Source organism: Gobio gobio (assembly GCF_949357685.1).
Source record: "Gobio gobio genome assembly, chromosome: 6".
Classification (NCBI taxonomy): Eukaryota; Metazoa; Chordata; class Actinopteri; order Cypriniformes; family Gobionidae; genus Gobio; species Gobio gobio.
Genome location: NC_137102.1, coordinates 59,559,278 through 59,580,887, shown reverse-complemented (window position 1 = coordinate 59,580,887; position 21,610 = coordinate 59,559,278). Strand labels below are relative to the sequence as shown.

The following is a 21,610-nucleotide window of genomic DNA, read 5'->3' as shown; positions in this document are numbered from 1 at the left end:
ATATTTCTAATATATACACTCCAAAAAAAAAAAAAGGTTCAATATAGCACCAAAAATGGTTCTCGGCTCGTAATCATAGGCCACCTTTTTAAGTGCTATATAGCACCAATTTTGGTTCTTAAGCGGTTCTTCACCGGTTCTTTGACTAAGGTGCTATATAGCACCGCTACTATACAGAACATGTTAAGATATGGTGCAATATAGAAAAGTGGTTCCTCTATGATTACGACGAAGAACCATTTTTGGTGCCATATAGAACCTTTTTTTTTTATAGTGTACATGAATGACACGATACACACACACATTACGTAAACACAAACTTTTATTTTGGATGCGATTCATCGCGATTAATTGATTTGTCTGCACTTCTTTGTTGTATTAACTCAACACTGTAAAATACAACAGTGATTCTAACTAACACTTTTTAGTTAACTTTACTTAATGTCTTAACTTAATTGTAAAAATCTAGTAATCTGTGCTATTCACATACTATTCCTTGTTTACTCAGAAAAACCAAGTTAAGATTAATTGATTGGTTTGAGCGCCATTTTGTCAAGCAAAAAAACGTTACCATTATGATGATCAGTGTTCAATTTGGTTGGGCACTTGAAACATATATATATATATATTATATATACTAAAACGTTCCAGAATTCATGAACGATTTTTGTGCAAACCTATGAAAGACCAGATAAATAACTTCACTGTAAAAAAAAATTCATGATTTATCACAACTTTAAAAAAAAAAAATTAGTTTCAGTGCGTCAAATCAATTAATCGCAATTAATCGCATCCAAAATAAAAGTTTGTGTTTACATAATGTATGTGTGTGTATTGTGTATAATTCACTATACACACACATACATTATGTAAACACAAACTTTTATTTTGGATGCGATTAATCACGATTAATTGATTGGTCGGCACTTCTTTGTTGTATTAACTCAACACTGTAAAATCCAACAGTGATTCTAACTAACACTTTTTAGTTAACTTTACTTAATGTCTTAACTTAATTGTAAAAATCTAGTAATCTGTACTACACTGTAAATAAAATATTGTTGGTTTAACTTAAAAAAGTAAGTAACCTGGTTGCCTTAAAATTTTGAGATCATTGAAATTAAAAATTAGAGTTAATACAATGAAGGAAATAAGGTTTAATAAATAGAAACTCAAAATATTATTGTATCTGAACCACATAAATTATAAAAAAAATTGTGATAAATCATGAAAATAGCACAATTTGACATGTTTCACTGCATTATTAGAAATAAAACAGATATTTTTTGCACCCTCAGATTCCAGATTTCCCAATAGTATCTCGGCCAAATATTGTCCTATCCTAACAAACCACACATAAATGGAAAGCTTATGTATTCATCATTATTACATAAGTAGGTGCTTATTGTTTGGACCATCTCTTATTAAATTATATCCGTGCTAATAGTTTAATGCTCAGAAACAATTTATAAACGAGGGAAATATTAAACCAAGTGAGTTATTATTTAATTTTCAAATGCAAAAAAAATCACCTCTGTCGTTATTTTTTATTATTGAAACAAATGATTCAAATAACTGTTTATGGCGTACAATAAGAATTCTTCAAATGACAGATGTCACATATCCTCAGACAAATGAGCAAAGAAAAAAATACAAAGAAAAAACAACATAGAGAAAAAAAAACAGATTTCAATGGTAAAAAAAACAAAAACAAAAACAGCAAAAAAATATTCCTTTTGACCTATGGACACATTCAAGATTCATAGAATTTGGTAATGATAATGGAGACATTACAATATAAAGAATTTATCCATAAAACGTAAACAATTCATTCTTTTTGTTAATAACTTTAAAGACGTCTTCAGCGATTCCGTCTCTATTAAGAATAAATTACATTTAGGTATGCATTTTGCACATTTTTGTTTATGGGTGTAATATTACCATGAAAAAAATAGACGTTCACGTTTTGCTTTGTGTATAAAAGAACATTTAACACCTTTTCGAGCTCGCGCATGCGTGCTGGAGCCGCGCCGACGTCAGCGGAAGAGTCCTCCTTCTTTCAGAACAAGATGGCGGCGTCGACCAGGAAGTAGGTAAACAACCGTACAGGGGTAGAAAAATATGGATTAACCCCTCCAATACACCCTTACCGATCGAGAAAAGCCCAGATTGAGTGGTACTAAAGGCTCGTGGAGGGGTTTCGCTGAAAGGGGGGTTTAATTAAAGCGCGGTGAGTGAGTTTTCTCTCAGGTTAGCATGTTAGCACGGATCAAACAATAGCGCTCCATTGAGTCAATCAGAAAAATCACACAGACAGCTGATAAATTCGTGAATAAATCAATTAAGTTAATCTACAATAATCAATACGAGCTGGTAATCGTATTAAAGTGGCGTGTTTGAGAGGTCAGTGCTGTGTGGTTGATGCTTTTCATCTTGACAATCGCCCAGACAGATCATTTTATGATAATCTTATGTATATTTGTTTGCTATCATCTGCTTGTTAAGGGTGGATGTGTGACAGGCTGTTTTAAAGATGTCAGAATTAAATTGAGACATACTTGCAATGTATTTCCCTTAAAAGTGTCACATAGACAAGGCCTAATCACATATTGAATATATTAACCCATTGCTCATCTGTTATATTTATACATTAATCTATATGGCGTCTTTAATCTGAAAGAAACCGTTTGCATGAGCTTAGATGATCATCTGCTTTGTGCATTTTTTTAATTTAAAATAGCTCAGGTTGGTATGGTAATAAAATAAATTATTAGCTAGTGGTCTGTATGCATGTATTTATTTGTAGCTAGTAATTTTTATCTGCTATTAATCGCCGCCAAAATCAGTACTTGGTCAAATAAATCTGGAGGGTTCAGGTGATCAGTAGTGGATTATTTGTTGTATTACTACACTGACTGATCTCTCTCTCTCTCTCTCTCTCTCTCTCTCTCTCTCTCTCTCTCTCTCTCTCTCTCTCTCTCTCTCTCTCTCTCTCTCTCTCTCTCTCTCTCTCTCTCTCTCTCTCTCTCTGTTTCAGAGATGGCTGAAGAACGACGGGGGTTTGAGTCGTAACCATGTTTCTGCTTGGAGCCTGATGCCCACTCTTTCCACGTCTATTGTCATGGACACGGAGGACTATCTGCACCCTGAGGACCCTCCGCTGGGGAGCCCGAAGTTCAGCGCTCCCAGTCCTCCTCTCCCAAGTTCCATGGAGGTACATAATGCACCTCAAAATGTCTAAACCACAACATTTTTATATTAAGACTCACTATTTATTGTAAATGTCATGGTAACTTATATATACAAAGAGTCTCAGACTCCTTGAGTTCTGCACATCTTATGTATATATATATTAGGGGTGTAACGGTACACGTATTTTTGTTTTAATGCTCTATAATGTGACGTGACTGATAGACGCGTATTCAACTTCAAGCGGCAGCACGAGTGAACGCGATCGTCTCTTCCTAAAGAATAAACATAAATTAATATCTTAAGATATGTTGAGGATACATTACAACTTACTGAAACGTATCATATGTTGTGTAATCGCTCCATCGGTGTTTCAACCGCGGAAAGACAATAAAACAGCTTGTAAACAATGTCGTGTAGAATCACATTTACCTCGGAAGTCCTTCAGTGTCCACAACTGTGAGTTCACTAGAGAGATTAACTCTTCACTGAATATATGACCTATATTAGCCTATATATTTGTTATATTAGCCTATATATATTCATTATATACTACTTAGCCTGTTAGTGATGTCTTGTTTATTTAATTTATGTTTAAATAAACCTGTCATGAAAATTACAGCCACTAAATGATTATATTTCAACAACGAATTGGAGAAAAAAATAATAATAATTAGATTTAGAAGTTAATGCAAAAACTGCCTTATGTGAAGCTTATGAGTGTTGATTATTATAATAAATAGCAAATGAATTTAGGCTAATAGTTTGGGCTCTGTTGTTAATCTTTAATAGCAATATGTAAGTATGGGCTCCCTATATAGTTTACAGCATTATCTTTAAGAAACTTTTAGTTCTAACTGAATTAATTTAAGGACAGACCACTGTTGAATAAAAATTTATAAAAAGCAGCTGTACCGAATCCGTACCGAACCGTGAATTCAAAACCGAGGTACGTACCAAACCGTCAGTTTTGTGTACCGTTACACCCCTAATATATGTATGTATATATGTATGTGTGTGTGTGTGTGTGTGTGTGTGTGTGTGTGTGTGTGTGTGACCTGTGCTGGCAAAATTAGTCGCAATGAGTCGCAATTTTATTTTCACATTCTCTATTAAAAAAAACCCTTCAAAATTATGTATGCCTTGTTGGAATCGGACAAAAAAAATGACGGCTACACCTGTTTGAAGTCGATAACGTCAGCAAAGTTAATTTGGATTAAAAACGAGTTCAAGTTTTCTGACGGTTTTAAAACAATCGCCTCGCGTACCTTAAAATCCCTGGTAATAACACCAAATTTGGCACACGCCAAATCAAAACCAAATATCTATAGGAAAACTTGTTTTCCATGATACCACAATTGTTTGATTAACATTAAAGAAACAGATATATTCAGACATACTGTACCGCACAGATCTAATATAATGCTACACATCAGATGTTTTTTCCCCAACAGTTAACCAAAGGTTAACGGTGGGAAAGTGTTTGTAATCGGTGTTGTGCCTGAACACTGGTTACACAGACTATCGCAGCAAGCCTACTGAAAATAAATAGCAGTTGAATATGAATATGATAGCAGGGCTTGACATTAACGCTTGTCCGGGACAAGTGGATTTTTGAAGGGGCAAGTGAAAGAATTTTACTTGCCCAACGGACAAGTATCCAGGTTAAAACGTCAAAACAAAAAATAACTAGGGAATCACCAAAGTGCAATAATAATTCTGCATTCATCAGTGTAAGTGGAGATCGATAGTGGATAATATAAAACGAACTGACGTTAACAAGGTTGAGCTGTTGAGGCTCGCGCAGCCTCTCGACGAGAAAATCGAAAACAATTGAGCGCCGCTCATACACAGAAACTCAGTTAACATACATGGTTAAAACTGTGCAGTTTTTATATTTATAAAATATGATACAGTTAAGCAACATCACACTAACAAGAGTGTTGTTTCCTGAATAACATCACGACTGAAAATGACACTGATTTCATACGCCAGTTTCCATAAACAATTAATTAACATTAAGTCACTTACATTTTAGAAGCAATATGGACTGTTTTTGTTCTATTTCTGCAGCGAAATTGGTTCCAAACAAAGATCACAGCAGAACCGTAACACATCTCACAGCAACAGTGTGTGTTACTGAATGATTCAGTGTTTTAATGAATCGGTTGAATCAAAGATTCAATGACCTATTTGTAAACGACCACCTAATTCTTGAATGAATCAGCCGTTTCACTGAATCGACTCAATGACTCGCTCATTAAGACGGTCACATGCTGCCACCTACTGGTGGTTTAGTTTTATCTGTCCAACATTTCTTATTTGTATATTCAAAAATATTTAAAATAATTTCACAACATTATTTAATGCAGTTGTAATTTTTCAGTGTAAATTATTTAATTTGATTATTAACAGCCCTATTGTGTCTTATTCTAATTTAATTTATAGATCAAATTTAAAAATATAAAATGAAAGCTGAAGCATAGCCTATATTTAATAAGATTATGGAAAAATGCCCTTTATAAAAAGGTAAAAATATCACTAATATGCATATTTAAATATGTCAAAGCTGATTGAACACTGGTGAGAATAATGCAGAATAGATTATATTTACAAAAAAAGAAAAATCTCGGACAAGTGAATGACAGATTTACTTGTCTGAAGGACAAGCATGTGAACAGGCCTAATGTCGAGCCCTGTTATAGCTCTTTTCTCTTTTTCTTTTTTTTTTCTTAAGAAAATCAGACTATTGGTTTTGGCAGATTTCATTCTGAACAATCGTCAGCTATCGGTGGAGAAATGTAGTATCGGTGCATCTATAATATATATAAGCCTAAGCCCCACATGAACATGATCCTGTCAGCCTTGGGGTTGGTAGCATATTGAACTCATTACACAAGCCTGTTTGATGCTGCATTTTCTAATATCATAATCTTGATGACATTTTTTCCTTGATCTGATTACATTTTGAACTGTCTTCTTCATAACTAGTTGGTCTTGAACCTTGTCCGATATGGGACGGACATGGAGTAGCCAATGGTAATCATCCTTCCAGAAACAGTTGCCTCTCATCACCTGGTGTATGGTTCTTTATTTGGTGAATTGTTAGTCTTCACCATGTGTGTGCACGGTTTATATTGGGTCTCACCATGTCTGTACGAGTCACCAGTTCATGTAGTAAATATTTGGGTTGATGGGTAGTATCTTTGCTGAACAGTGTTTCCAAAGGGTCACTTCCTGTGTCAAATGTGCTGTTTGTTTCCTGTTTCCCCAGAATCAGCTGTATCCGTCTAACTCATGGGCGTACTCACAGCAAACTCAATACAACCAGCACTATCCTATGCAATCTGGGAGGTGAGTCACGCTCTGTGCGTCAAGTAAAAACAAAAAAGTGTTTTAACAAGGGCTGTCACGGTTCCTCGATTAAATTTGAGTGCTTGGTTTAAAAATAAATATTGTCCGTGTCGATTAAACCGTGGACGAGGATGCATGAACCGCATTATTGGACCATTTTATTTATTTATTTATTTTATTTATTTTATTTATTTATTTATTTATTTATTTATTTATTTATTTATTTATTTATTTATTTAATTTAATGCCATATCAGCAACAATGGCTATATTCATGGCAATCAACAATATCATTTCAATACATTGTTTACAATAATTTAACAATTTTGTCCTAAAAACAATCACTATACAAAATCAGTTATATATACCAATAACAACAACAGCAATAATAACACCAATTACATAGAATCTTTCAATTTAATATTTGACAGGAATTCTAAAATTACTCCAGGAGAAACCTTTTTAAAAATGTCCATTAATGTGTTTTCTGAATAAAACCGTTCTCTAATATTATTTAAAAAAGGACATTCTATTAAAATATGTTTTACACTCGTGAAATTCTTACACAGATCACAAACCGGTTTCTCTTCACCGTTCAATAAATATGAATGAGTGAGTCTTGAATGTCCAATTCGGCATCTCGTATATACAACCTGGTCATATCTATTTTCAAAATAATAACTAACAACTCCTTGATTTAAAACTGGATTCACCTCATATAATTTGTTATTTACACATTCATTCCATTCCATTTTCCATTTCTTGTAAATGTACAGGTTCAATATGGGTTTAACGTCAGATGCTGGTATTTTACATTCTGTCATTTCCAACTGAAGTGCTTCCTTTATTGGACCATTTTCAAAGGCTGCATGATGTATTATAAAATATAGCATTGTGCAATTGTGAAATCACAAAGGCTGCAATTCGGTAAAATAAATATATGCGCTGCGGGTTTCAGGGTGAAGCGCGACACTTTATTTAAGCATGCAGGTTACTTGTTTCTCAAAGATGCTCTGTTCACAATGAGTTCTGCGCACAAACTCATTTTGCAATAACATGCATTTGGGAATGCATAAAGTCTGATGCCCTTTGTGTTTTTATGTGAACACAACACATCTAAAACTCCATCTCTGCATATGCTGTGAGTTTGGATTGCCTATAACTTTCATCCGTCATGTATACATGACTTGTAAACCTACACCAACACAGGAGAATGCATCAATATGTTCCTAAATATCCAATCTGTTCATCGCGATTCAAAATAAAAGTTTAAACCCTCGCTCTGAATTTGCTAGCCTGGTCCTACCAGACTCTCGTACATTTCAGAGAGAGTCTGGCCACTCTCCATTGACAAGCGTTTACTTCCTTTAAAGGGTTAGTTCACCCAAAAAATGAAAATTCTGTCATTAATTACTTATCCTCATGTCGTTGGACACCCGTCAGACCTCCGTTCATCTTCAGACACAAATTAAGATATTTTAGTGTAAATCTGATGGCTCTGAAAGGCCTCCATTGGCTCAATGCACGGTTCACTCTCAAGACCCTTAAAAGGTACTAAAGACGTCGTTACAAAGTCCATCTCACTACAGTGGCTCTACAATAACTTTATGGAGTGACGAGAATAGTTTTTGTGCGCAAAAAAACCCTAAATAACGACTTGTATAGTGATGACGATTTCAAAACACGGCATCATGAAGCTTCGAAGCGTTATGAATCAGTGAGTCAAATCATGATTCGGATCGCGTGTCAAACCGCCAAACTGCTGAAATTTGGCGATTCAAACTGCTGAATCGACTCACTGATTCATAACGCTTCGAAGCTTCATGATGCCGTGTTTTGAAATCGTCATCACTATATAAGTCGTTATTTAGGGTTTTTTTGCACACAAAAACTATTATCGCCGATTCATAAAGTTATTGTAGAACCACTGTAGTGAGATGGACTTTGTAACGACGTCTTTAGTGCCTTTTAAGGGTCTTGAGAGTGAACCGTGCCATTGAGCCAATGGAGGCCTTTCAGAGCATCAGATTTACACTAAAATATCTTAATTTGTGTGTCTGAAGATGAACGGAGGTCTGACGGGTGTCGAACGACATGAGGGTCAGGAATTAATGACAGAATTTTCATTTTTGGGTGAACTAACCCTTTAAGGCATCTTGAGAAAGCATCTTTCTCCGCCCCCTTTACTGAACTACAACTCAAACTAACGCACAACATCAACGTCATCGTTCTCAGCACCTCCCTCTGTTCGCTGATTGGACCGGTTAAAATTTGGTCTGAGAAAACCAGCGAATATACCACAAACCCAGACGACGTACTGAAGGAAAATGAAAATTGAGCAGATGTACGTAGGAGGGCGGAGCTAGGCTATGAATTTGCATGTATATAGCATTTCTGTCTTAAATTAGTGGCCAAATATTAAGTGGACATTTGAGTTAAATGTTGTTTACAAGGATTTGATCTGCTGTAAAGTGTAACAACAACAACAACAACAATCACCAGGCCGCTAGCACCCTCTGCAGACATTTGTTACAATCAGGGCTTGACATTAACTTTTTTCCTCACCAGCCACTGTGGTTTTCCAAAGTTACTAGCCACTCAGCATTTTCACTGGCCACAATTTTGCAGTTTGAAAAATTACATTTTATATGATTAAAGTTGACTTTGGCATGCTTAAATGACTTGATTTTGAGTCATTTTTTTGCTGAAGTGCACATTCATTCTTTGACAGCAGAGGGCGCTGACGGAACAGCAGAAATGCAGCCGTTTCCCCAGTAATCACATAACCTAATACATAATACTTAAAGACTAAAGGCTATTCATTTTCAAACTTGCATTTTATATTTTAATCTGGACTAAATTACATCCATCCATCCATCCATCCATCCATCCATCCATCATCTTCCGCTTATCCGGGGCCGGGTCGCGGGGGCAACAGTCTAAGCAGAGACGCCCAGACTTCCCTCTCCCTAGCCACTTCCTCTAGCTCTTCCGGGGGAACCCCGAGGCGTTCCCAGGCCAGCCGGGAGACATAGTCCCTCCAGCGTGTCCTAGGTCTTCCCCGGGGCCTCCTCTCGGTGGGACGTGCCTGGAACACCTCCCTGGGAAGGCGTCCAGGAGGCATCCGAAATAGATGCCCGAGCCACCTCAGCTGGTCCCTCTCGATGTGGAGGAGCAGCGGCTCTACTCCGAGTTCCTCCCGAGTGACTGAGCTCCTCACCCTATCTCTAAGGGAGCGCCCAGCCACCCTGCGGAGAAAGCTCATTTCGGCCGCCTGTATCCGGGATCTTGTCCTTTCGGTCATGAGCCACAGCTCATGACCATAGGTGAGGGTAGGAACGTAGATTGACCGGTAAATCGAGAGCTTTGCCTTGCAGCTCAGCTCCTTCTTCACCACGACAGACCGGTACATCGACCGCATTACTGCAGAAGCTGCACCGATCCGTCTGTCAATCTCCCGTTCCATCCTTCCCTCACTCGTGAACAAGACCCCAAGATACCTGAACTCCTCCACTTGAGGCAGGAACTCTCCACCCACCTGAAGCGGGCAAGCCACCCTTTTCCGACTGAGAACCATGGCCTCGGATTTGGAGGTGCTGATTCTCATCCCAGCCGCTTCACACTCGGCCGCAAACCGTCCCAGTGCATGCTGAAGGTCCTGGTTAGAGGAAGCCAACACGACAACATCATCTGCAAAAAGCAGTGACGAAATTGTGTGGTTCCCAAACCGGACACTCTCCGGCCCTTGGCTGCGCCTAGAAATTCTGTCCATAAAAATTATGAACAGAACCGGTGACAAAGGGCAGCCCTGCCGGAGTCCAACATGCACCGGGAACAAGTCTGACTTACTGCCGGCAATGCGGACCAAGCTCCTGCTTGGTTGTACAGGGACTGAACAGCCCTAAGCAGGGGGCCGCCGACCCCATACTCCCAGAGCACCCTCCACAGGATGCCGCGAGGGACACAGTCGAATGCCTTCTCCAAATCCACAAAACACATGTGGACTGGTTGGGCAAACTCCCATGAACCCCCCAGCACCCCGGAAAGGGTATAGAGCTGGTCCAGTGTTCCACGACCGGGACGAAAACCACACTGTTCCTCCTGAATCAGAGGTTCCACTATCGGCCGAATTCTCCTCTCCAGTACCCTGGCATAGACTTTCCCGGGGAGGCTGAGAAGTGTGATCCCCCTATAGTTGGAACACACTCTCCGGTCCCCCTTCTTGAAAAGAGGGACCACCACCCCGGTCTGCCAGTCCAGAGGTACTGTTCCCGACCGCCACGCGATGCTGCAGAGGCGTGTCAGCCAAGACAGCCCCACAACATCCAGAGACTTGAGGTACTCAGGGCGGATCTCATCCAACCCCGGTGCCTTGCCACCGAGGAGCTTTTTAACCACCTCGATGACTTCAGCCCGGGTGATGGACGAGTCCACCTCTGAGTCCCCAGCCACTGCTTCCTCAACGGAAGACATGTCGGTGGGATTGAGGAGATCCTCGAAGTATTCCTTCCACCGCCCGACGATATCCCCAGTTGAGGTCAACAGGTGCCCATCTCCACTGTAAACAGTGTTGGTAGGGCACTGCTTCCCCCTCCTGAGGCGTCGAACGGTTTGCCAGAATCTCTTCGAGGCCGACCGATAGTCTTTCTCCATGGCCTCACCAAACTCCTCCCAGGCCCGAGTTTTTGCCTCCACGACTACCCGGGCTGCAGTCCGCTTGGCCTGCCGGTACCGGTCAGCTGCCTCCGGAGTCCCACAAGCCATCCAGGCCCGATAGGACTCCTTCTTCAGCTTGACGGCATCCCTTACTTCCGGTGTCCACCACCGGGTTCGGGGATTGCCGCCTCGACAGGCACCGGAGACCTTACGGCCACAGCTCCGAGCGGCCGCAGCGACAATGGAGGTGGAGAACATGGTCCACTCGGACTCAATATCTCCAGACTCCCTCGGGATCCGGTCGAAGTTCTGCCGGAGGTGGGAGTTGAAGATCTCTCTGACAGGGGGCTCGGCCAAACGTTCCCAACAGACCCTCACAGTACGTTTGGGTCTGCCGGGTCTGTCCAGCTTCCTCCGCCGCCATCGGATCCAACTCACCACCAGGTGGTGATCAGTTGACAGCTCCGCCCCTCTCTTCACCCGAGTGTCCAAGACATATGGCCGAAGGTCTGATGACACGACCACAAAGTCGATCATCGACCTCCGGCCTAGGGTGTCCTGGTGCCACGTGCACTGATGGACACCCTTATGCTTGAACATGGTGTTCGTTATGGACAAACCGTGGCTAGCACAGAAATCCAATAACAGAACACCGCTCGGGTTCAGATCAGGGGGGCCGTTCCTCCCAATCACGCCCCTCCAGGTGTCACTGTCACTGCCCACGTGGGCGTTGAAGTCCCCCAGTAGAACGACGGAGTCTCCAGTCGGAGCACTTTCCAGCACCCCTCCCAGAGACTCCAAGAGGGCCGGGTACTCCGCACTGCCATTTGGGCCGTAGGCACAAACGACAGTGAGAGACCTATCCCCGACTCGAAGGCGCAGGGAAGCGACCCTCTCGTTCACCGGGGTGAACTCCAACACATGGCGGCTGAGCTGAGGGGCTATAAGCAAACCCACTCCAGCCCTCCGCCTCTCACCATGGGCAACTCCAGAGTGGTAGAGAGTCCAGCCTCTCTCGAGAAGTGTGGTTCCAGAGCCCAAGCTGTGCGTGGAGGTGAGCCCGACTATCTCTAGTCGGTACCTCTCGACCTCCCGCACAAGCTCAGGCTCCTTCCCCGCCAACGAGGTGACATTCCACGTCCCTAAAGCCAGATTCCGTGTCCAGAGATCGGGTCGTCGGGGGCCTCGCCCTCGACTGCTGCCCGATTCACAAAGCACCGGCCCCTTACGCTCCCTCCTGCAGGTGGTGAGCCCACAGGAGGGCGGCCCCACGTGACTCATTCGGGCTGAGCCCGGCCGGACCCCATGGGGGGAGGCCCGGCCACCAGGCGCTCGCATGCGAGCCCCAACCCCGGGCCTGGCTCCAGGGTGGGGCCCCGGCTGCGCCATGCCGGGCGACGTCACTGTCCTTGGTGTAATTGTGGTCATAAGGGTTTGTGAACTAAATTACATGCCCTAGATATTGTTTGAATATGTTCTAACTGTTGTTCAATCACACACTTTACAATAAGGCTCCAGTATTTAACATTAGTTCCTTCATTAACAAACTGACAATGAAAAATACTTCTAAAGCATGTATTAATCTTAGTTAAATGTACATTTCAGCATACCTATTGTTCTTTATAATTCTTTTGCACTTTAATCTGTTTTAAATATTTGTTTACTTTATGCATTTTTGTGTATTGCTTTATTGTATTTAAATGTTTGATTCTTTTGTTATAAGAAAGTGATTTAACCTGTTATAGTATGACAACACTTTTTTTGCAACTTATTTCAATATCGTGATAATACCGTATACCGTGATAAAAGCTGCAGCAATTAATCGCAACATGAAAATTTGATACCGGCACATGCCTAATACATTTATTTAACATCTGTAGTTGTTTGATTAACATTAATAATGACAGACGGGTATTTAATTGGGCTGCTGAATACATGGGCGTAATATTTTGACACACATCCAGTTATTACCCACCTGTTTACATACACTTAAGCCATAAAGACTGTGTTCATGCGAGATACTCCACACGATGGACATTTTGACATCTGTGTGCGCGTGTATTTGACTATTCAGGCGCAAGGAGAACTGATCGCGTGTGAGCGCTTCTATTGTGTCATTCAGCGCGATTCCACCTACCCGCCTTCACTAACTGCAAGTTATTTGTAATACGACGGTCTTGGTATTTCATTTGGCTGTTGGCTGAAATTATATTTAACCCGCCAAAGTGGCTAGTGGGAGTGGCTGCCTTACCCGCCACAGCTGAAATCCACCCGCATTTGGCGGGCGTTAATGTCAAGCCCTGGTTACAATACATACAGTACATAAATTGATTGTTTATATTATGTATATTACATGATTACTTGCTTTTAATACTTTATTTGAACCAATTATTATTGCCTCTTTATGTATTTCAAGTCGTTTTAATGGTTATTGTTCACTTAGGTCTGTTTATTACCCCCAAAAATCATCGACCAATTACTCGATTACCAAAAGAATCGATAGCGACAGCCCTAATTTGAACAGGTTTGTGAATTATGCATTATATATTAATAATAATATATTGACACTTAAATAGTCAACACACTTTTTTAATCCTCTGACTGCATGCAAAATGAACATCCAGCTTAATCCGTCAGTGCAGTATAGACTGAATCAGTCGAGTGATTCGACTCAAATCTGTCTCGTATGTTTGGTGCAGTTTCCAGTTATAATATTGTGGTTGATTCTGATGTATTGAACAAGTGACGTGTATTTAGTTGATGATCTAAAGTGTATTTAAGAAATAAACCTAGTGGTGCTGTAATCTGATATGAAGTACTCTGAGTTGAATTGCATTTTGAAGACATTCTGCTCTCTGTGTGATTTGTTCCTGATCTTTCTCCACTGATTTATCAGGCAGCTCCAGCCGAACCCGTCCTCTGTGAATTTGGACCTGTCTGACATAGACTTTCATGACCTTGTGCGGAACGGAGACTTCTCCCAGGTACGAGCAGATCCTGCTTTTCTTGCTTCCAGAACAATTGAACCATTTTCCTCTCTGATTCCTGAGAATTTGAAACCCATCTATGTATCTATCTATCCCTTTTGTACTTTATGGAGTTTTAGTAGCTGTAAATGGATAGGAAAGTGGGGCGATTCGTGTGCAAATGCAGATAACGCTGCAGGCCAGGCTTGAACCTGCATCTCAGGAACACTAACGTGCTTTGACCATTTTTTGTTGTTGTAATGAATAGCTTAGCCTGCAGGAAAATGGATTAATCTCAAACCTACAGCTGAACAAAGCAGTGCTGTTGAACATGAAGGTGTGATTAACACAAAAGATCGTTCACTCTATCATTATTGCAGCTGCAGTTCTTGCGTGCAGGATAAAAGCGCAGGTTTGAATAGCTGAAAGTGCAGCATACAATCACATCAATGCAAGCACATTATCTGACTGAGACTTTCAGTTTAACAGCGACAGAATGCTATTTGTGGGATGAATTAACTGAACTGAATATGATTTGAAAAAAACCCCCCAAACAAACCACCTTCATTTTTTTGGTTAGGGTTGCTGTGACCGTTTCACAATCTTATTAAAAATAGTAGACATTATGTAGGGTCCTATGAAATCCAGTTTATTTTTTCCCAAATTCATTTTTTTCCGTTTTAATTTTTGCCAAATTCGTTTTTTTTTCGTTTAAATTTTTGGGGAACTGTTATTTTAGTCTTAAAAAGAGTGTGTTTTAATGTTAATATAATAGAACATAAAACATAAAATAGGAATGACCTTAAATTTATTGAGGTAACAAACATCACATTTACTTTTCAGGACAAATACTGCAACATAACACTGTGTTTTTCTATGTTTTTATCCTCCCTTTTACACATTGTTGCGTCCATTAAAATAGTTCAGTTTTGTTTTTAATGTCAAAGTAGTTATGTTTCATTTAGTTTCTTTATTAAGTTAACTTAGCATTTTGTTTGTTAAATTAAAGTTTTTGTTTTTTAAAGTAACAACCAAGCGGCTGACAGTGAGTTTACCACATGTTTGATAAATTTAGTCTCTCAAATCAACTCTGGTCTTGTCTTCTTTATGATAAAATCCATAGATATAAAACATTTCAAGCATCACAATGTTAGTTTGAACGTTTGGCCTAAAAAAGGCATTTTGACAAGCTGAGGCAGGCTGATGATGCTCGCAACGGCGCACGCAAACATAACGGTCTACACAATCGAAAAAAAGAAAGAAAAAACATGCTGGTTGTCTTGCCTTACACCTCTCTACAAAATTAAAATAAATTCAATCTTCAATTCCCGACCGCGCTATATGCACATTTAACGGAGTTCACGTCAACGAAAGCAACAGGTATGAGCTGCATTATAGGTATTCATCAGCTCATTTCAAGATCAAAGGCCGCAATATGAGAGAAACCTGGCTTGTGACACATGGAAAGTGATATTAAATGGAAGGGAATATTCTCTGTGGGAACTAGTTAGGACGGATTGTTCAGATCTTATCCACATAAGTCAATGATATGCTCTTCAGGCACACATACTCACTATTTACTCTGTATTTACATACTATTAAAGAGCCACACACTGCTGTCAACACTTCTTAAAGCACACGTGGTAAATTTAGGCTTGGCTGCCTGTAAATGTGGACAAAAGCATCGTTTCCTGAAAGAAGACCACCACACCCCAGAGCAAACACACACATGATTGTGTAGGAGTGTGTTTGAGTGAATGGTGTATCCATCAGCACGCACCGGTCCGAGGTTTGCGTTTAAGTGATCTTGTACCTGCTATCAGTTCAAGCTAATGTTTTTCTCAGATGAAAGTCTTCTTGGCACTCAGTCAGATGCCTGTGCTGCAGTTTCGAGCGCAGCGCTCTGAGCAGACGGGACGGCCCGTGCTAAAGGTACAGCTTAGGTTTGGTTACATGTGTCTTCTTTACAAACGTTTTCATGATAGGCTGCTGGATGTATTGAGATGTTGTTTTTCTATGGTTGTAACACAGACATTAGTTCATTTTTAGAAATGTAGATCATTATCTCTTGATTCGTTACCTGAAACCTTTCATATTCCTCTTTGACTCGCTTTATTTATTTTCTTAATTCTTAATTTATTTCTCTGTCCGTCTAATTAAAAAAAACAAAACACCAATTTATGAATTTTATTTGATATTTATTTAAATAATTTCTGATCTCAGTATGTGGTCTTTCTGATCTTTGTTTTGTATAATCATATGCTTTCTAATATGAAAATACAGGTAACATTCACTCATTGATGATTACAAATATCATCAGTTTATGAATTTTATTTGATATTTATTTAAATAATTTCTGATGTCAAAGTCAGTATGTGGTGTTTCTGATCTCTTTGTTTTGTATAATCATATGCTTTCTAATATGAAAATACAGGTAACATTCACTCATTGATGATTACAAATATCATCAGTTTATGAATTTTATTTGATATTTATTTAAATAATTTCTGATGTCAAAGTCAGTATGTGGTGTTTCTGATCTCTTTGTTTTGTATAATCATATGCTTTCTAATATAAAAATACAGGTAACATTCACTCATTGATTACAAATATCATCAGTTTGACTTTTATTTGATATTAATTTGTGTTACTTCTAAATGTTATATCAAAGTCAGCTTGTTGGGGTTTCTGAGCTTTCTGATTTGTATGATGCTTTCTAAAAAGAACACGTTTTGGGTTAATTTTACCCAGCAAATTGGGTTGTTTATTTTAACCCAGTATAATAGGGGTGTCGAAATGAATCGTTTCTACGATGCATCGCGATGCAGATGAGGATGATTCGGTATCGGTTCAGTAATAGACCATAAGTGATTATAATGTACTGATTCTTTTCTAGCGTCATTTGTCACGTACGTGCTTTGTCGTGGTAGGATACAATGGCAGAGGAAGGCGAGTGCGAGTAATTAAAATGCTCCAACTACTTTAAAAGCAGACATCTGGGCTTTTATGAACAACCTGGTAAACATGACCTGGAGAACACACGCGCTGTGTGTAAATCAAAGCTATCTGATTTATCAGAAAGATTTCATTTTCACTTGTACACAGAAATGTATCTCCGCAAAACGGATATAAATCCAATCTTCAATTCCGCACTATATGCAGATTTAATGGAGTTAACGTCACCGAAAACAACAGATATGAGCTGCATTTTATTGATCAGCATCTAATTTCAAAATCAAAGACAGCAATAGGAGAGAGCGCGGCAACAGCACTGGTAAGATCATTCCGTTACTTTACCTTTAATGAATATTAGATTAGGTCAGATTCAACTTTATTGTCATTACACAAGTACAAGTACAAGGCAACGAAATGCAGTTTAGGTCTAACCAGAAGTGCAATAGCAGCAAATGCAGGATATACAACGGTTGCATAAGTGCAGGACATGGATATGTACTGAATATATATAAATAGAGAGATGGTAATTACTATAAATAGAATTTACAGGTGAATATGTACTATGAATATAATATAATATACAGATGGTTATTACTATAAACAGAATTTACAGGTGAATATGTACTATGAATATCATATAATATACAGATGGCTATTACTATAAACAGAATTTAAAGGTCCCATGGCATGGCATTTTTCTATTATTTTATAATGTTTCCTGAGGTGTACTTATATTGTTAGTATGACTTTTACATCATAAAATGTCATAATTTAGAAATAAAAGGCATTTTTTCTATACTGCTGTTTGCCCTGTGGCTGAATGCCCTGCTTCAAGAGGCGTGTCTGCTGTGAGACTTCAGTGAAAACGCCCACTGTTGTGATTGGCTGACATCTTTGCATTTTAAAGGGTTAGTTCACCCAAAAATGAAAATTCTGTCATTAATTACTCACCCTCATGTCGTTGGACACCCGTAAGACCTCCGTTCATATTCGGAACACAAATGAAGATATTTTAGTGTAAATCTGATGCTGAGAAAGGCTTCACACAGGCCTCCATTGGCATTCAGTACATTGACACTTCCAAGATCCATGAAAGGCACTTAAAACGTCGTTACAAAGTCTATCTCACCACAGTGGCTCTACAATAATCTTACGATGCGACGACAATAGTTTTTGTGTGCAAAAAAAAATCAAAATAACACCTTTATCCAACTTGTTCTCGACTTCCGTGTGTGCCTCCACGACGCATGCGCGAGAATATGACGTAGATCCGGCGTTCGGACACATGACCCAGAAGCGATTTGTTTACAAGCAGAGGAAGACGCGCGTGTCTAAGCTATTGGATTCTACATTGATCGTGCTTTAGGTCTCGGCGTAGTGCTCAAAAGGGGGCTTAAGTGTGTATTTCATCGATTCCCGAACACCGGCGCTACGTCATATTCTCGCGCATGCGTCGTGGAGGCACACACGGAAGTCGAGAACAAGTTGGATAAAGGTGTTATTTTGATTTTTTTTTGCGCACAAAAACTATTGTCGTCGCATCGTAAGATTATTGTAGAGCCACTGTGGTGAGATAGACTTTGTAACGACGTTTTAAGTGCCTTTCATGGATCTTGGAAGTGTCAATGTACTGAATGCCAATGGAGGCCTATCTGAAGCCTTTCTCAGCATCAGATTTACACTAAAATATCTTCATTTGTGTTCCGAATATGAACGGAGGTCTTACGGGTGTCCAACGACATGAGGGTGAGTAATTAATGACAGAATTTTCATTTTTGGGTGAACTAACCCTTTAAATGAGCGGAGGGGGCGTGGTTTAACGAGGTCTACGAGGCACGAGCTGCTGCCAGAGAGACGGATGGACCTGAGCTCACTTCACATCAGTTCTCAGCATGTCTGAACTGTAGTAGTTACAGCATATACTTCAGGTTATTAGTCTATTTCTAGTCAGAGGGACTGTCACTCATGTCAGAAAGTTAGTAACTTCAGTAAATTATGGATCAGCGCTGACTCGAGACGCGAACCGTTTAAAACGATTCAGTCCGATTTGGTGAACTGATTCGGTTCACTAAAAAGAACCGGTTCAAAAGAAAGATCGTTTGCGAACCGGACATCACTAATGTACCAGAGACGGAGCTCAGCGATTGCTAACAAAATTATTTATAGTAACTACTGAGTTATGAGAGCGCTGTCAGTCAGCGCGAGTTTATTGTGTTTGTATCTGAGAGTTCTGAATAAACACGAGTCCCAGTCACGCCCAGGGGCGCCGCTAAGGGGGGAAAAGTTAGGACGATTCTAAGGGCCCACACACTTTTGGGGCCCCCAGAGATTGGTTTTATTAGTAGTAACAGTACAAGTAGTAATGTAATGGAAATAATAAATGTATAATCTACCAGAGTTACAAAAAGCAAAACACTCCACTCATGAACTGCTCACGGGTTAAAACGACATTTGCTCAAATCCCACTCCGACATGAAATTTCTTTGTACTGTAGGCTACTATCATTGTTGTAGCCATTAAAAAAAAAAAGTTATTTAGTTTTATATTTATGTTTAAATATTATAGTTATTTTGTATGTCTATGTTGTCAATCTGTCCATCTATGTTGATTATGAAAAGTGAACAGCATAAGTGAGAAAGGACACATAAGATGTGCAATGACAGGAGACATGGAGTGGGTCAGACATGATTGTGACCACTTCATTAAGTTTTGTTTTGTATAAATTGTATCTTAATTTTAATCAATGTTTCATTAGCCAATTGGGGCATTCTGGGTAAAGCGAGCAGAGCTTAATTGGTCCGTATTATTAAATTGCAGACAAAGATTTTGGATAGCTAGGTTGGTGCGGTAGGGGGCCCAACATCATATTCTTTCATAGGGCCCAAAATTGCTAGTGGCGCCCCTGGTCACGCCGAGTCCGTCTTCATCATTATTACCAACTTTGTAACACATGCAAAGTACCATTACAGCTGTCGAGATGAACGAGTTAAAAGTAAGTGTTGATAATAGCATTATTTTAAAAATAAAATAAAAGCGTCAGTGACGCGCGTTGAGTACACAGCGCAAACAAAGACACAACAGCAGTAATCGAATGTAATCCAGTTTATTGTGGGGCTAGGCTGGCTAGCCCGAATATGCTCACGCTTACCCTCCTTCTGCTTAATCTCACCCGCGTTTGGTGCCTCCGCTGTGGGCCAGATGCAGTACTGGGGGTCGGGGATGTTGAAGGCCGAGCTTCGGTGTGTGTAAGGTTTATCTCTAAAGAGATGTGAGTCTGCTGATGTTGAGCAGAAACTCATGACTGTATGCACATTTTAGAACCGATAGACGCGACGAGGACGTACAAAAACACTGACTCACAAGATAGAAAACACGAAAACACCGCTCTGTCTGGAGAGAGAGAAGCCGCAGTGTGTGCACGAATAATAAATAATTAGCTACACATCAGAAATCACTGATCACAGATCAGAAGGAACTGAAAAAAGACTTCTGTTTTCATTTGTACATCCAAACACTGAGAAACTGCCAGTGTTCACTCGTTCACAAGCCGAGGACAATAATATAGCGTTTGCATGGGCGTGGCAGATTCTCTGGGCGGAGGAAAGGGAGGAAACCGTTCCTGCTTGGACGTCAAACCAGGAGACTTCAGGATTGGCTCGTCTGGCTTGTCATTTTCTCAAAGGCAGAGAAAGACAGCCAGAACTCTGTTTTACACCGATCAACATTTCTATCCACTTGGGGACAATATTCAGGCTAGGGGAACTCATATTAATGTTGAAAAACCTCATCAAATGAAAATTTCATGCCATGGGACCTTTAAAGGTGAATATGTACTATGAATATAATATACAGGTGGCTATTACTATAAACAGAATTTAAATGTGAATATGTACTATGAATATAATATAATATACAGATGGCTATTACTATAAACAGAATTTTACAGATATTATACAATGATATGTTAGGCTAAATGAGGAATATAGTAGTGGATTAAGGTATTGCAATAAATGATGGACAGAAGCTATCCGAGAGTGTAAAAGTGCAGTGGAAAGTGATTGCATATTACAGTTAGAAGTACGGTGCAAAATGCAAATGTAAACAGTAGGTACTGTAAATAACAGTCGGCAGTGCAAATGAGCATAATCCAGTTAAGGTATGGTAGTGCAAGATGCATAAGTAAACAGTTGTGACTGTAATAAACAGTCGGTAGTGCAAATAACAAAGTGAAGGCGGATGTGAGGTAGGAGAGTTATCAGTATATGAGGGAAGTGGATCACCGAGGGTTTGAGTTCAGTAAAGAGACAGCTCTGGGGAAAAAACTGTTCTTTAGTGCTGGTCCTGGTCCGGTGGATCCTGAAACGCCTGCCGGAGGGCGGAGAGAAAACAGTCTGTGGGCTGGGTGAGAGGAGTCCTTGAGGATGCTGGAGCTCGATGCAGACAGCGTTTCCTCTGGATGTGTTCGATGGCAGGCAGTGGAGTCCCTGTGGT

The 21,610-nt window shown here is 39.9% G+C and overlaps 1 protein-coding gene across 3 annotated transcripts in view; it reads left to right on the top strand.

Moving 5' to 3' along the window:
* Positions 1 to 2,061: 2,061 nt before the first annotated feature.
* sbno2a (strawberry notch homolog 2a) overlaps positions 2,062 to 21,610 on the top strand; it is a 77,345-nt gene continuing 57,796 nt past the window's right edge. For 2 of the 3 annotated variants that reach the window (XM_079819680.1, XM_079819679.1), the window contains exons 1-4: positions 2,062 to 2,230; positions 3,038 to 3,214; positions 6,464 to 6,543; positions 14,095 to 14,182. In XM_079819680.1, coding sequence (XP_079675806.1) covers positions 3,095 to 3,214; positions 6,464 to 6,543; positions 14,095 to 14,182 — 288 coding nt within the window. In that variant the 5' untranslated portion in view covers positions 2,062 to 2,230; positions 3,038 to 3,094. Of the gene's footprint in view, positions 2,231 to 3,037; positions 3,215 to 6,463; positions 6,544 to 13,641; positions 13,723 to 14,094; positions 14,183 to 21,610 lie in introns of all 3 variants that reach the window. The other variant, XM_079819678.1, reaches the window with a different exon arrangement.